Source organism: Neolamprologus brichardi, chromosome 7 (genome assembly GCF_056152115.1).
Source record: "Neolamprologus brichardi isolate AB-2024 chromosome 7, ASM5615211v1, whole genome shotgun sequence".
Taxonomy (NCBI): domain Eukaryota; kingdom Metazoa; phylum Chordata; class Actinopteri; order Cichliformes; family Cichlidae; genus Neolamprologus; species Neolamprologus brichardi.
Window position 1 is genome coordinate 26,920,412 of NC_142110.1, and position 17,775 is coordinate 26,938,186.

At 40.4% G+C, this 17,775-nt stretch overlaps 1 protein-coding gene across 4 annotated transcripts in view; it reads left to right on the forward strand.

The window, feature by feature from the left end:
• The window catches only part of LOC102794855 (receptor-type tyrosine-protein phosphatase zeta-like), a 94,491-nt gene that overhangs the window by 44,222 nt on the left and 32,494 nt on the right, over nucleotides 1-17,775 (forward strand). For 3 of the 4 annotated variants that reach the window (XR_015719269.1, XM_087843394.1, XM_087843395.1), the window contains exons 9-12: nucleotides 6,826-7,010; nucleotides 10,651-10,777; nucleotides 13,384-13,424; nucleotides 13,516-15,853. Coding sequence is in view for 3 of the 4 variants with exons in the window: in XM_087843394.1 (XP_087699520.1) it covers nucleotides 6,826-7,010; nucleotides 10,651-10,777; nucleotides 13,384-13,424; nucleotides 13,516-15,853 (2,691 nt within the window). In the remaining variant the exon portion in view is untranslated. The remainder of the gene's footprint in view (nucleotides 1-6,825; nucleotides 7,011-10,650; nucleotides 10,778-13,383; nucleotides 13,425-13,515; nucleotides 15,854-17,775) is intronic. The other variant, XM_087843396.1, reaches the window with a different exon arrangement.

Here is a 17,775-nt window from a genome sequence, read left to right on the forward strand (position 1 = left end):
AAAGTTAACGTGAGGGTTCCTGATGGTTTGGGACAAATGCAATCGCATGGCAGGATGCTATGAAGGGACCAAACTTCAGTCAGGAGAACAACAACTTAATATACTGCAACAACATGGGAATAGAGCAGAATTCATTCATTAATGAATCAATGGTACGGAAGTGGAGGAAGCGCAGTTTTTGGCTTTCCTCATATTCCAAAACGTGCTTCGTCTCTTCGCTATTACTGTCGCCCGGCATAATTTGCAGATAATATTGCAGCCACTGTGATGCTTTTGACCAAAACAGGCGCAGCTTGATGACGCCATCAACATGCACTATCAGGGTAGAGCGGTATAGTCAAAATCTCTACTATGGGCCAAATTCATATCGTTTCTACCGAAAACCGTTTATACCACCCACCCCATAGGACGCGTCCCTTTTCTGTGAAGTCTATAGGGCATGAGGGCAACAGCGCAAACTATATATAAAGTGGGTTTCCAAACAAAAACCATACTTCATTTTACAATACTATTTACACTTACCTTACATGATTAACTTATGCAGGAGACAAAAAAGGGCGTAAATTAATTTTCAGGATCTCAAAGGCCAAAACAACAAACAAAAACCCCATTCTTCACTGAAAGAGAAGAACACGTTAAACTCTAGAGCAGCGGTCCCCAACCACCAGGCCACGGACCGGTCTGTGAGTCGTTTGGTACCGGACCACGAGAGTTGAGGCTCAGGTATGAAATTGATGGTTTTCAGGATTTTTATCATTAACTCTGTTTCCCTGGGTCTTTGTAGTTGTGTCTTCTTATTATTATCTCATTTTGAAAGAAATATTTATGCATTACCATGGTGGCAAGAGAGCAGACAGGAGGATGTTACTCTTAATGTTGGCGCATTTCAGGAGGACACTGCTAATAAAGTTACACAATTACACAGTTAATTGGCATTTATTATTACATTTATAAAATACCACAGTTTTTGTCTTGGCCGTATCATTTTATTTTGTTGTATTTGTTCGCGACACCTTAAAGGCAAGGCAAGGCAAGGCAAGTTTATTTGTATAGCACAATTCAACAACAAGGTGATTCAAAGTGCTTTACAGCGACATTAGAAACAAAAACAAATAAAAAGCATGATTTAAAATGTATTAAAACAAGCAAACAAACAAACAAACAAAACAGTATATAAAATCAAAACAGATAAAATCAGAACAGTAGATAAAATCAGTAGTTAAAATGTAAGTTTTGAAATTTAAGCTTAAGTGCGGATTTGGTGCTTTATTCAAATGCAGCTGAGAACAGGTGAGTCTTCAACCTGGATTAAAATAAACTGAGTGTTTCAGCTGATCTGAGGCTTTCTGGGAGTTTGTTCCAGATATAAGGAGCATAAAAGCTGAATGCAGCTTCTCCGTGTCTGGTTCTGACTCTGGGAACTGATAAAAGACCGGATCCAGATGACCTGAGGGATCTGGAAGGTTCATACTGGGTCAGGAGGTCACTGATGTATTTTGGTCCTAAACCATTCAGAGCTTTATAGACCAGCATCAGAACTTTAAAGTCTATCCTCTGACGGACAGGCAGCCAGTGTAAAGACCTCAGAGCTGGACTGATGTGGTCCACTTTTTTGGTCTTAGTGAGGACTCGAGCAGCAGAGTTCTGAATGAGCTGTGGTTGTCTGACTGATTTTTTAGGTAGACCTGTAAAGATGCTGTTACAGTAATCAAGCCTACTAAAGATGAATGCATGGACTATGTCTGTGAAGGTTCTCAGTCATCCAGGTCATCGTAGTCAAAGGAGCTTGCAAAGAAAAGCGTCTGGACTTCTTTAAGTTACTTGAAGACGTTTCACCTCTCATCCGAGAGGCTTCTTCAGTTCTAAGGTCAAATGGTGGAGAGTCCCAGATATAAACCTGGTGGGAGTGTCCCCCCACAGAGGGACAAAAGGACCCCCTGATGATCCTCTAATCGCCTGAGCCAAGGTGTGGAACTGAACACAGGACAAGATTCAGCTGTCCATCTGCATCTTAAGGATAAAGGACACTCTTTTGAGGATGCCAATGTTCACATTTTGGACAGAGAGGACAGATGGTTTGAAAGAGGAGTGAAAGAAGCCATCTATGTCCACTGTGAGCGACCATCTTTGAACAGAGGCGGTGGTTTACGACACCCACTCTCTGCCATCTATAATCCAGTTTTGAGATCCCTTCCCAGACGCCTTAACGCCCACTCACACCCTGGGCCATCTGACCTCAGGAATTCGCATGATAAGGTGGGGCCAGGTTTCACAATGAACTCACCCGAAACTCTGGCTGATTGGGACCCACACCCAGTTCCACACCTTGGCTCAGGCGATTAGAGGATCATCAGGGGGTCCTTTTGTCCCTCTGTGGGGGGACACTCCCACCAGGTTTATATCTGGGACTCTCCACCATTTGACCTTAGAACTGAAGAAGCCTCTCGGATGAGAGGTGAAACGTCTTCAAGTAACTTAAAGAAGTCCAGACGCTTTTCTTTGCAAGCTCCTTTGAATGCATGGACTAGTTTTTCCAGGTCCTGTTGAGACATCAGATCTTTTATCCTTGAAATATTCTTGAGGTGATAGTAAGCTGATTTTGTTATTGTCTTAATGTGTTTTTCTACGTTTAGGTCTGCATCCATCACTACACCCAAATTTCTCGCCTGGTTTGTGGTTTTCAGGTGTATAGATTTAGGTGTATAAAGGCCGTGAGGAGAGAAGGAGAGAAGGAGAGAAGGTCCGTGAAAATCTTGTGTGACATTACACCGGTCCGTGGCGCAAAAAAGGTTGGGGACCACTGCTCTAGAGTGAAACAACAAAGGTACAATGCCTAGGCAAAGCAATGGCAGAGCACTCCTAAAAAGCTTCTGATAATCTTTAAACAGCAAAACAAACTAGGCCCCACAAATTTACTGCCATTATCTTCACCACTAGAACAGCAGGAACATATTTCCAGACACTTGGTAGCCAAAACAAAACAAAACGTATGATGTAATGATAGAAAGGTGCTATACAAGTACAGTTTTGCTTATGTACTTAGAAAGTATACTCCATTAGATGTTACAAACTCATCGATGCTGGGTACTGGAATTTACACAAGCCTTAGAAGAAAACTGAAAATTACTGGAAGCAGCAGCAGTCATGCCAAACTATAATATGCTGATCACTGTAGTTTGTTCAGTGAGTATGGTTTGATTGAATTGGTTTCCCTGATATAGGAATAGGGAAGGGTTTCAAAGTACCAAAAAAATCATTAGTTGCTGGTTTTAATTTAAATGTCTTATTAGATCCAAGAGTCCAAGAACAAATTTATATTTTCATGTGAAACCTCGAGAAGGTCATCAGAGTCAGAAAAGTATTGAAAAACATTTGAGTCACCAGTTTACTCCTAGACCACTTTAAAGGTAATACAAAATAATATTTATATTTATATTTCAATCTTCGAAAGACCCCAAAGAAGATCTAGACTCTTTACAGCATTATATTGGTAAGTGTTTGGGGTGTGTTGTTTTGGGAAAACCAGGAAACAAGGTGCCAACTCCATCCAGTTGCAACAGGATGCCATCTACAAAGAGAAGCAACGAAGACTCTCCACAAACCAGTGAAACAATGGACATTTTGGGAGTAGAATTCAGCCAGCAGCAAGTGGAAATACTCTCTGCTAAAAATGTGGGCCTCACAGAGTTTTGACGTTGGTGATCACTGAGGACATGACCAGACTTAAGGAAGAAAAAAGATCCAACTGTTATTGAACTCAGGCCTGCAACATGAGTGATAACCTCGTGTTACTGGGCCTTGCATCACAGAGAAGGCAGAAGAAGACCAAGTAACAAAGGTAAGACAGTTTATCCAAGACCCACGTGGAACTCCCAGACAACACAGTAAAAACCATCACCTTCCATCTTTTCAACCATCTGGAAGCAAATGGATGGACAAGCTGGGAGGAAAGGACTTCAGCATCAAAGACCAAAGATCAAAGGAAATTCTGGAGTGACACAAGGTCCTTTCCCCGATCAGCCTCATCAGTGGAGGCTCCTGAGTTCTCATTGTGGTCTATATCTGTATGTCAATGGGCAGCTCTATTGCAATCAGAACACCACTCCAGGGCTGAACTGATCCTGAATCAGGTGATTAATATCCACACAAACACCTTTTTTTCTGATTCCCTCTCTTCACTTTCCTTTTCCACTGATTTATAGACAGTGTTAGGAAGGTTACTTTTAAAATGTATTCCACTACATATTACAGATTACATGCCCCAAAATGTATTTTGTAACGTATTCCGTTACGTTACTCAGTGAGACTAACGTATTCTGAATACTTTAGATTGCTTAATATATTATCATGCTTTTTTACAACTAATGAATGTCCTAGTGCTGTGTGATTTATTACTATTACTGAAGTCTACTCACCATACCAATACCAACTAGATTTTTAAATCTTAATATAAATGAGTAACAGTAGGGTGGATATTAGGTAAGGCTGCACTTTTTGCAGCGATCTCGTATAGAAAACTATTCCGTGCGTATATAAAACAGGTCCGTGGCTCCAAACCATAATAAAGGGACCTCTGGCTAATACGTCGGGTTTATGTCGGGCTTGTAGCCGAAAACTAGCTTTATTTTGTTGTCTGGGTCAACTTTGCTAGTGAGAGACAGAGAGAGGCGTTGAAAGGCTGCTCCAACGGAACTTACTGTTTCGGCGGAAAACACGAACACAGTGTACAGTCGAGTCTTAATAGCTTACTTAAGACTTAAGACTTTGGCTGCAGTGGTTATAATTATATTTACATGCTTCAAGCTCCCGTTTCTGGTTGGTGACAACTCGTACTTTTCCTTTTTCTCCCTCCCTCGCTCACAGACACATGACAAGTATGGCAGTCCATTCTCTCTGCAGCACGGACTACACTGCCCATCAGGCTACAATCTTTAGGGCTATGCCTGTAACACTCTGCCTAATGCGTGTTTTGTTTGGGTTTCCACCGGCGTGGAATTACCAAAAATAGAGAGGGCATAGCCTAACATATGAAACAGGAAAAGACCAACGTGTAATCCATTTATTTCAACAAAGTAACTGTATTCTAAATACCACTCTTTTAAACGGTAACTGTAACGGAATACAGTTACTCATATTTTGTATTTTAAATACGTAACGGCAGTACATGTATTCCGTTACTCCCCAACACTGTTTATAGACATGTCAGGATAGAACAATTAATGTTGGTTTAGTCAATATAGCATAGTTTTTTTTCTGGTCTTTTTTTTGTTATTGTTGTTGATTTTCAGGTCACTTTGGAGTGATTCATTGATGCGTCCGCTGTTTTATATATTACTCTTTATGTCTTATCCTTTCTCTTTCTGCACTCAGCAGTATGTTTGATCTGCCTTCAGTCCTGCTCTTTAACTACAAAAACACATACACAACCCAACCAGTCAGTCAGTCAGTCAGTCAATCAGTCAAACCATGACCACACTGAGGTTTGCCACATGGAAACACATGGTCTGTTTTCCCTGACAGTTGGTTTCAGGGAAAAGAGACTAAAATTGGTGAGAGAGAGAGAGAGAGAGAGAGAGAGAGAGGTTTGTGCATTCTTTACCAAAGTTCTCGTGGTTGGCACTGCCCTCTAGTGGTCCAAGCGAAATATTTGTATTTATCAGCTTGTATTTATCTGTTCCCTCTTCTGCTGTTTGTAGCTAATGATATCAGGATTTTCACTTTGATCCCTCAGTGAACAGAGTTTAGACTGGTTAGAGCACTGAGCCTAGCTGAGATCCAGTGGAAAAGCAAATTTACGAATGATTGGATAGAGTTTTCTATCTGTCACCGCTAATCCTCAGCCTGCTTTAATCTGTGTTAATCCCAGACTTCATAGTGTCAGTCATCTGCATTGTCTCTGCACTACTAATCTCACCTCTGACCCAGAATCATACTTACAAACACAGACAGGAGCCATTTCAACAGCCACAATTCACTTTACTCATCCATTGCTTACTTACCGGTAGTTAATAATTCAGCTCAATTTAATTATATATTATATATACAGCGCCACATTGCAACAGCAGTCACCTCAAGGTAGTAACAAATAAATCAATAAACAAATAAAGGCACATCATGATGGGCGCTAGGACAGTTTATGGCCCACCAAAGTCAATTTTAAATGTATAACTATGGCTTCACATCTAAATTGAATTAATTCTTGATTATGCTCTTCAATTTTATATTGAAGAGCACAATTTCACAGTTTTATGAAATTCAGCTTTGTAGTTTTTTGTATAATTTTCCTAATCAGCAAACAAGCATTGAACACATTTCACCACTGAGTTGCTTCAAAAGAACAAGCTATAAAACATAATGTGATGTGATAACCTGCATTGAGGATCAAGAAAATTTTAAAAGCAAAGTCATAAAATGTAATATTTTCCTTTTAATTGACTCTTTTTTTTTAATGTAGTCGATCATACATGATAATGTATCCAGTGTTCCCCTGTTCATCAACTCTACATAAAAGCTACTGAAATAATAAAAGTTACTATAATAGAAAATAAAGTCAAGGTAGATCTTAGTTTTGGTTAGAGTTTTGATTCCTGTATTTGAATTTGTGTCCAAAAGTGCAGGCAAAAATGGAATATACACTGTAGAATGTGACAATCAATAATACCAAGCCAGCCACACTGTAATGAGTACAACATTTATTTATTTTTTAATCAGGATCTGAAATGACTGAGGAAATGTAAGCTGTAAACCATCTGCAGAACTCGTGAGTTTAAAAGAGTGCATCACAACATATTTTTAAAAAGAGAGGTTTTTATCTGTGTGTTTCAGTCTGCAGTTCAGAACCGGAGAACATCCAGGTGGCACCACATAACCTTAGCAGCCTGCTGGTGACATGGGAAAGGCCACGGGCAGTGTATGACTCCAGCATCGACAAGTACTCAGTCAACTACAGACTAGCTAGTACAGAGAATGCTGTCTCATCTGAATACCTGACTGACGGAGACCAGGATGTGGTGAGAGAGCAACCAACAGTTAATAATATAAAAAACATTTTCTCTTAAATTTTGTGATATTTTCCATCTGTCCGTCCATCCATCCATCCATCTTCTTCCACTGATCAGGGGCCGGGTCATGGGGAGCCAGACAAGGCAGAGAAGCCCAGACCTCCCTCTCCCCTACCACCTCCTCCAGCTTGTCCAAGGGAACACCAAGGCATTCCCAGGCCAACCGAGAGATATAATCTCTCCAGCGTGTCCTGGGTCTGCCCCGGGGCCTCCTCCAAGTGGGGCATACCTGGAACACCTCGCCCAGGATGCGCCCAAGAGGCATTCTTGTCAGATGCCCAAACTATCTCAACTGGCTCCTTTCATTGTGGAGGAGCAGTGGGTCTACTCTGAGCCCTTCCCAGATGGCTGAACTCCTCACCCTATCTCTAAGGGAAAGGCCAGCCAACCTTTGGAGGAAGCCCATTTGTGCTGCTAGTATCTGCACTACCCACAGCTTGTGACTGTAGATGAGGGTAGGGACGTGGATAAACCAGTAAATTGAGAGCTTCGTTTTTACATTCAGCTCTATCTTCACCATGACAGACCAGTACAGCGTCCGCATCACTGCAGCTGCAGGACCAATCCATCTGTTAATCTCTCACTCCCTTCTCTCATCACTTGTGAACAAGACCCCGAGATTTTAGTTTAATTCACTTGGGGTAAGAAGTTGTCCCTGACCCGAAGTGGGCAATCCACCCTTTTCCGGCTGAGGGCCATGGCCTCAGATTTGGAGGTGCTGATTCTCATTTCCACTGCTTCACACTCTACTGCAAGCTGTTCCAGTGCGAGCTGGAGGCCATCATACATTAAGGCTAACAGAACCACATCATCTACAAAAAGCAGAGATGTTATTCTGAGACCACCCAAGTGAAAGCCTCCCTCCACTTGGCTAGTTCTAGAAATTCTGTCCATAAAAAAGGGCCTGTTGCAATGGGTCAGACATCCCATACTCCTGAAGCACCTCCCACAGAACACTCTGAAGGACATGGTTGAATGCCTTCTCCAAGTCCACAAAATATATGTAGACTGGTTGGGCAAACTCCCATGCACCCTCAAGTATCGTTGAGAGGGTAAAGAGCTGGTCCAGTGTTCCACGACCAGGACGAAAACCGCATTGTTCCTCCTGTATCCGAGGTTCAACTAAAGGACGGACTCGCCAGCACCATGGCATAGACTTTCCCAAGGAGGCTGAGGGTGTGATCCCCTATAGTTGGAGCACACCCTCCGGTCCCTCTTCTTAAGTATCCGTCGCATGACAGTTTGCCAGAATTTCTTCCTTTTCCATGGCCTCTCCAAACTCCTCTCACACCGGGTTTTTGCTTTAGTCACTGCCTGAGTCGCGTTCTGCTCGGCCTGTCAGTACCTATCAGCTGCCTCTGAAGTCCCGCAAGCTGACCAAGCCCAATAGGACTCCTCCTTTAGCCTGGTGGCTCCCTTCACTTCTGGTGTCCCAACATTTGGTTCGGCGGTTACTACCACGACAGGCAGCAACCACCTTACAGCTGCAGCTCAGTGCAGTGGCTTCAGCAGTGGATGTGCTGAACATGGTCCATTCAGACTCAATGTCCCCAATCTCCCTTGGAACGCTGTTGAAGCTCTGCCTGAGGTGTGAGTTGAAGATCTTGCAGATCGGACCTCTGCCAGGCGTTCCCAGCTCACCCTCATTATACATTTTGGTGCGTCAGGTCTGTCCAGCATCCTCCCCCCCACCACCTGATCCAACTCACCACCAGGTGGTGATCAGCTCAGCCCCTCTCTTCACCCAAAATATTTCCACAGGTCTGGTGATACAAAATCAGTCATCAACCTGCGGCCTAGAGTGTCCTGGTACTACATGCACTCATTTACACCTTTATATTCGGATGCCATTGGGCACCCTACCCGGGCCTGGCTCCAGTGAGGGGCCCTGGAAGGGTGAACTGTTCCCTTGAACTTATTCGATTCAATTCAGTTTTATTTATATAGCGCCAAATCACAACAACAGTCGCCTCAAGGCGCTTTATATTGTACAGTAGATCCTACAATAATACATACAGAGAAAAACCCAACAATCATATGACCCCCTATGAGCAAGCACTTTGGCGACAGTGGGAAGGAAAAACTCCCTTTTAATAGGAAGAAACCTCCGGCAGAACCAGGCTCAGGGAGGGGCAGCCATCTGCTATGACTGGTGACTTATACTCATAGGGGTCTTTTGAATTCCTCATTGTTTGGTCCCTTACCCAGGACCAATTTGCCATGCGAGACCCTACCAAGGGGGACAACATAGCCCCTGGAATCCCTGGAACACACAAACCCCCTCCACCACGTTAAGGTAGCGATTCACAGAAGGGGTGATATTTTCGCCAATTATATTAACCATTGACCTCTATGAAGCCTGAATAAGCAGCTGTTGCACAAATGATAATCACCGAACCTCTAAGAACTGTGCACTGTTTACTACTACTAAAAACTGTCTTCTCAAAAAGGTGTTCACTAGGCTGCTCAGTGTTTTTGGTGTGGATTTAATGGTAAATAATTCTTAGCCATATTGTCATTCCATAGTCTAGGGAGTATGTTGAAGTTCACCTGTAGGCCAACACAAAAGTATCACCCTGGATTTTATGTTAGACAATAAACTTTGTGTTGAAATAAAAGTTTTATGACACTTCCACAATATGTGCAAGATACTTGCCAAAAGTAAAATGTCTTTTTTGCCAAATGATGAATGTCTGCAACAACTTCTGTGGTGTTTAATTGCAAGGTAGCAAATTAAATAAGTCTTGGACACAGAAAATATTCAGCATTAATATCATTAGGTGATGAGGTAAGGATGCTTACTTACACTCATTAGACACTTTGTTAGGTGCACCCATTGAACTGCTAGATAATGCAAATATCTAGTCAACCAAATCACATTGCAAAAGATGAACATTTTCTCAAAACAGAAAATATCCAGAGAGTGGCATGTGTTTGGGTGAAAATGCTGGTAATGCCAGAGGTCAGAGGAGAATGGCTAGAATGCTTTGAGCTGATAGGATGGCAACAGTAATTTAAATATCTACTGGTTATAACCGAAGTATGCTTAAGAGCACAGCATGTTGAACCGTGAAGAAGATGTGTTACAGCAGCAACAGAAGAAGGCGACAATAGTTGCTGCTGTCAGCTAAGAACAGGAACCTGAGGCTATAACTTGTAGGGGATCACCAAAGTAGGACAGGAACAGACTGGAAGAATGATGTTTGGTCTAATAAATGTAGATTTCTGCTGCAAAATTTGGATAGCAAAAATCCAAATTTGGTAACAACATGTACCTGCCATGTAAAAAGAGCCAGCAAATCTGTGGCAGCTGCATGATGCTGTCATGTCATATGGATCAAAATCTCTAAGAAATAGGTATAGGAATTTGTCTACAACAGCGGTCCCCAACCCCTGGGCCACGCACCGGTACCGGTCCATGAGTCGTTTGGTACCGGGCACTATCCTAGTTTTAGGATAGCTGTAACATTCACTTGTACACTGTACTTTGACCATGGTTTAACTCCTTGTGAGTGAAATAAAGACATGCAAATGACTGTAGAGAATGGAAGTAGGTAATCTTGGCACTGATGTGATATTCTTTCACCAGGGTGCGATACTTGATGACCTCTTGGCCAACACCAGTTATATGATCCAGGTTGTGGCGGTGTGCTCCAACGGTCTGTACGGACGTTCAAGCAACCCATTGATGGTTGTCATGCCCATTGACAACCCTGGTAAGAGCAAGCGTGCCCATCACCAGGCATAACCACAAAATCTATTAATTGTGAAATAGTAAGGCTAGTGAAAATTGTGACTTTATGACAAACCTGCAAGATAGCCAAACCTGTATATTATAAAATTAATTTGTATTGAACCTTTACAAAGTGTAAAATAATTGGTTAACACTTAGTAATGTTATTGGTCACATTACTATTACTAAGTCATCATTTGACCATATTTTAAATATATTCCAGTCACTTTTACATATTATTAATAATTAATAATTTCAATTTCCTCTAATAACATTTTTTTATTTCATTCAACATTTTTATTTACTATGGCATTTTATTGGTTTGTTTTTATTTTCATAATTTTCTTTTGCTATTCGCTCTTTACATTTTTCTGTTGTTTTATGGTCATAAATGGAATACTCTGCATTAGAAGATAAAAGCTTATAAATTACCACACACTAACAAGGTCACTTTTGTAACGGAAACATCTGGATTTGGTTGAGGCTAGAGAATTTTTTTTTCCCGTCTAAAAGGGTTTTGTTTAACCTTACTTAACACAAAGACCTGAAGCTGAGGAAAAACTGCTTCAGCCCTTCAAACTAACTAAATTGTTACTGAAATATGATCATTAGGGTGCAATTAATTAACTTTTTTGGTTTCTTACACATTTTTCTTTGTAAACAATTTATCAGAAATATTTGTCCTCGCCTAAATCCTAAATAAATATTTCTTGTGTTTTTCCTCATCTCCTTTTCACCCTACCCATTTTACCTTCCTTATGGTTGTACACATGTAACTGACTACATTTGATTTAACACACAAAAACATGTTTCATCTTGTCTGTGTTTTTAACTGTTTCTTTAGATTCTTAAAATATACTCTTCCTGTATTTAGAGTTAAACAATATACTTGGTTTAAAGAGTCATTTTTAGTGTTGCAAAGCTGCCATCTTTGTTTTGCTGTCATTCACATTCACATGGCATCTGTTCTGCTTCCCAAACCTTTTGTTTTTGCAGCCTTTTGTTTAGTGAGGACTGGATTGACAGTTATAGTGACTTTGTATTTCAGCTGAACTTAATAATAAATAAACCGATATGTGTTCTTACAATCAAAAAGATGAAGTATCCTATTATCCTTTATCTTATTGTAACATTCTTCAATATTCATTAGATTTACATAAGTGAATTTTTCCTAACTTGGGTTTTGGATACATGCTAACATTCTGGCAGTCATAGCTGCCTAGAAATAGTTCTGTCACAAAAAACCATTATATTGTAGGGTCTCTACCTTCTAAAGTGCCTTGAGGCAACTGTTGCTGTGATTTGGCACTATATGAATAAAACTGAATTGATTATGGCATTTACAAGATTGTGAGGAATAACTAACAAGGCAACGTTTTACTCACATTTAAAATTAAAAAAATATTTCAGACCAAGTAAAGTGTATAGCATAACTTTATTACTGGACTGGTTGCGCAGGTCCTATCATGCTACCACACTGGAATTCACTGAGCTCCTGAGAGCAAACCATACATGATTATAGTAGGAATTTTACGATCACCAAATGAAGTACGTTCAAAATACAATTCCTGTACAGAAATTTGCAAAAGTGTTATTTATGATCTATAATGATGATGATATGTGTTCTAGGAAAAAATACTGATATGTATTTCATTTGTAAATGCCATGGTGCTAATGTTGATAAAGTTAACACACATTTCCCTGAGTCTTCTCCATCAAGCCTGTTTCTTTAAACTTGTAAAACCTCACTTCATGCTTCACAAACAAGTCTGATCTGGTCCTTGTGGTGTGTCATTTAGCTTCAAACAGGTAAGAGCCACTAGCCCACCATTTACACACCTGCCCCCTTAAATCCCCACTGTGTGCTGTCTCTGAGTTCAGTCAGCTTGTGCAGCATTAGCAGATAACTCTCCTTATGAGTTTGTTTTATTCCCCTTAGGGAACAGGTGGATCCAGTCTGAAAACAAAAGTTTGAGACAATCGGAGTTAAAGAAGTAACTTGAAAGCTTTTTGTTCAGATTCCTTTCTGTAACTTGTCTAGTTTTACAAGGATGAAACAGGAAAAACTACAAGTTGCAAATGCTTTATGTGTTTGTGTCTTTTGGGGATAATTCCTGCATGCAGGTACCTGATATGTTGTCACCATTTGTTTTTTTTCATAAATTGTCATTTTATCACATGTAGCTGTCTGAATAATCCTCCTCTTTTTCATATTCTCCATATGGTTTTTTGTATTGTCCTTTTTTCTATCCTGAGTGACACATTCCCATTCTGATTATTGGTCCTAGAATAACAAAACTAAATGAAAGGATTAATTGTCCAGGAGCTTACCTGTTCTTGTCTGAGATGTTTTTGTCTGTGTTTCCAATTTGTTATGACCTTTGTTACCTATTTCTGCTTTTTCAGCATTTTCTTTCTTTGAACATTGTTTTTAATTCTGGAAATTTAAAATAACATGAATATAAGTTGAAGGAAACTTAAAGCCATCCTGAAGAAAATTTAAGCTAGAGTTATTTTGAAATCAAGTGATTTATTCTAGTTCTTGTTTGCATTGTATATAACTAATGTTGCATTCTGTTCCCTTTCTAGAAAATGCACTGGATCCAGCTTCTTATGAATATAGTAATGAGGTAAAAACAAAAATCCTTTTCCCCATCTCATTATTTAATTGTAGAATTACTGTTACTTGTCAAAGTCTGTAAACCATACTTTTACCAACAGGTCAAGTATGATCCAGATCTTACCTGGGACGAAATAGGACAAACTAAGGACTACGATCTGGATTGGAGTGCAACAAACTTGCAGAGGACAACAACTTCTGAATCACCTTTTTTGCTTTTGCCTACTATTAGAACTACAACAGTAGAGTCGGGCCACAGGAAAGTTTCCAAGGATCCAGTTCCTCCTCTTAGATCCACTCAATCTGGTCAAGTGTTGAGCAATTCTGAAGAGATGCAACAACATAGTACCTCCATGTGGTCACTAGAAATGACCCTGCCACCAGAAACAAGGGGAAGAGCTAACTTCAATGCCAATGCTCTGTTTAATTTAACCAAAACAACCAAAGAAAACTCACTTCATACCACCACTGCTCCTTTGCACCGCACGATAAAAATAGATGGTGTTCATGGAGGCATTACCCTAAACGGAAAAGGCAAAATAAAGGGAGGTATAAGTACCACTGCTCCCACAGTCACCACTTCAAAGGCTGATTACATTAATAGAGGATTAAGTCAACAAGATTATTCTGGAAAAGTAACTACCACTACTCCTACAATTACCAGTGCAAAGACCAAAGAAGGTAATGTTTCTCAATCAGGCAACACTGAAACCAATGTCATGTCTCATATAAGTAATGTGAGCAGCACAACATCGTCTTCTACATCCTTCATCCAAACCAAGACTGATCCACGTTTGGCACGCCCAACAAACAAAGACAACACCACTGATAGAAGTCTTTCTACTAAGCCCAGAGGTATTCCAGAGATCCAGGCAGAAAGCTCAACTTCCAAACCTTCCTCTTCACCTACCAAAACATCTGTCCAATTAAGCCGCATTCTCGTGCAGACCACAAAGCCACTGTCCAATGGTGAGAGCCTATTTGTGTTCCCCTCAACTTCCTCCTCCTTCACCTCCTCTCCTTTGTGTGACGCCGTGGATTCCAGCTGTGCCTCTTCCACCTGCTTGCATGATCCTACCTCCTCTTGGCCTGTATTGTCTCCCTTGGACTCACAGCTTACTGCTACATCCCTGTCACCTGTCAAAGACCCAGTTTCCCAGGCTTCAGTCTTCACGCTATCTGCCTCTACCCTGCCTTACCTCCCTCACCCCTCACACTCCCTGTCTGGTTGGGCGACTGACCCTGTCTTTCATGGTGTTGGGTTTGATGATACTGATAGCAATGATGATGTGTTGTCTGGATCTTCAAGTAATCCCTCAGTATTTAGCAGTACACCTCCACTCCAAGCACTTCTAGACCCGTCTGCTATTGTTTTCACCACCAAGCTCTCTGAATCTTCCTGGGATCAGTCTCTCTCAGCAGCATCTCTGTCTGTCATCCCCACCCTAGAACCTTCGGTTCATCTGTCTAGTAACCGCTTCCTTTTTGACCCTACCCTGGGATTATCTAGTTCTTTCTCATCTGTTTTTGACAATTCAAGATATGCCACAGGGAAAACAATAGAGACTTTTCTCAAAGAGGGCAGTGGTGACAGGTTTCCATTAGTTAGCGATGTGCATGCCCTGTGTGACTGCTCTTTGGAGCCATCAGCATCCTCCCCTTGGTTGCATTTGTTAAATGTTGAATTGTCCTCCTCAGCCTGGGACTCTATAAGTTTAGAGCTTTACTCAAGTTTGGGCTTCCTTTCAGCCACTCATGTTGACTTTGACAATTTTCTACACTCTTTATCTGTGGTGGGCTCTGATGGTCTGTCCTTAGGTCAGCCACTGTCATCCCATAGTGCTATCTTGCCTTCATCATCTTCTTCACACTCCCAGGTTCTCCAAGCCACCCAAAGTGACCTGCCAATTTCTGTTGCAGCCACAGCATCTGCCATCATGGAATCCTGGTTCTCTGTATCATCTGTGCTAACTCCTTCACCCACAGCCTCCCCCACCACTCTCGCTTCAGAGGGACAGGTGATAGACACCAGTACCAGTGCATCTGGCTCAGGCCTGTTCCCCGACTCCCAGGAGGGCATAGATCAGGAGTGGGACATGGTTCAAACTTCAACCTCTGGGGAGAACACGCTCCCTTACTCGATGAACGTTATTAGCAGTGCTTCCCCATCTAGCTCCTCAGAGGCTGGCCAGAACCCAGACGATCTGGATGAACACTCCTCAGCATTTTATTTTGAAAGTGAGAGTAGCAATGCATTGGGCTTCGAGGTAGGAGACACGACAACGGAAGCAGTAACCTCTGCTTCACATTGGTCGCTAGGTAGGGAGGATGGGAGCAGCTCAGGGCAGAGTGAAAGCCTCTACGACAACGAGACATCTTCTGACTTCAGTATCTCTGAGCACACAGAAAGGGAGTTGACAGAAGAGGAGCCAGTAGCAGGTAAAACAAAACAAAAAAAAATCTACCAGTGCGCGGGGGACAAAAACTTCACTGCATTTGCAATTTTGCCCTGGAAACTAGGAAACACATGCTTTGTTAGAAAGAATTTTGAACATCCAAAAGACTAATCTACTTCTCTTCATTTTTAAGAGAAGAAAAAGAAAACGTCATTTATAATTTCAGTCTGTTAAAGCAAAATAAAGAAAATTCACTTAACTATACAGGCCCCTTAACTATAATGAACCTTTCATTACATTCTTCACTATTATTTCAGATATATTTATCTTAATAGACTGCATCCAGACATATTTTTTTTTTCAAACTGCATATCAGGGATGTAAATAGCTCCACTTCCATGTGAAGTATTTTTCTTATTTAATATAATTCTAATGGAGCCTCTCTGATGACATGTGAGGCAGTAAGATATTCATGTCCACTAATAAAGAAGAAGATGCGAAAATGCAGGAGCCCTAAACGCTGCAGTACATTTGATGACAGAATAAAATCTTTTAAAGAGGCCACACTATCATGAGATAGAGACAGAAAGTTAAAGAATATCCTGACAACAACCAAAATTATTATTGTAATTTTAAAAAAAAAAAATGATGACATGTTGTCTAGCTTTGGTCATCAAGGTTTAGTGATGCTCAAAAACCCTAAACACTGAAATGCCTTTTCAAATGTTGCTTGATATGGGCAGCAGAGGGCAGCAGAGCTGTTTTGATCTTCAAAGTGGTTCACATATCTATATTATCTTTATATTGTCTCAGCTGTGCTATGTATAGGTTGTAAATATCAGTGAAAAGTGATTTAAAGTTGTAGTATTTACAAAGTAAATCAAGTAATGAATAACAGAGAAAGATTTTTCCCTTCCTGACAGGCTTTGATTTTTAGTTTATTTAAATGAAATTCACATTGATCTTATTAATTTCTTGCTGCAGGTGGGTAATATCATAATTATTATTCCCATTACTTCAAAGTTGCATAATAATAATAATAATTCTTTAAAAAACTTGAAATATAATTTTTTTGTTGGTTGGATTTTTCTTTTTCTTTTTTTTAAAAATTTCATCCATAAAGCTTTGTTCGTCAAAGTGTCCTTGAAAATACCAAAATTCTATGATTAAAAAAAAAAAAAAAAAGGTTTTCACATGGTCTTGTTGTAGAAGGTCTTGGTGTGTTACTGCACTAATAACAACAAAGGCCAAATGTTTGCAAATGGAAAATAAAAGTAGTGGGTCACTCCTTTTATTTTATTTTTTTAGAAGTAATTTGAGGTCATTTGATCTGTGTTGTATGATGTGTATTGAACATTGCCTTGACTTTTCTTTCAGATAAACTAAAAATAAGGCCTGCCTGGTAGCTAAATATATGCTAAATATATGTTAGGGGGAAACCTCCAACCTTTTTATTCATTATATTTGTTAAGAGGGGGTTTTAAGAGTGTTGGTTCCTTAAGTCACATATTTGATTTGATTTTTAATTTTTTGAGTTGAGTCTTCTATTTCAATTTCCTCATTGAATTGACTAATATTTTTCATCTTCTAGTAATTAGTCCAAGGTTTAAAACCAGCATAAAAAGGTGTGCTGGATGAATGATTGGATGAATTGGTTTTACTTTTAAAGCGCACCACAAACTCGATATGAGCTGGTTAACAGGTCTGACCCACTCACTCATGACAGTACAGGGTCAGTCTGTGCAGAAAAGGTCTAGCAAACAGCTTTTCAGTCATGTGTAGTTCACACTATTGTTGTTTTTACAGGCTGTCAGAAAGGATGGTTTAGTGGCTAAATTCAATTCAATTTTATTTATACAGCGCCAAATTACAACAACAGTCACCTCAAGGCACTTTTATATTTTAAGGTAAATCTTACAATAATACAACAGACAAATGCAAGCGCTTTGGCAACAGTGAGAAGGA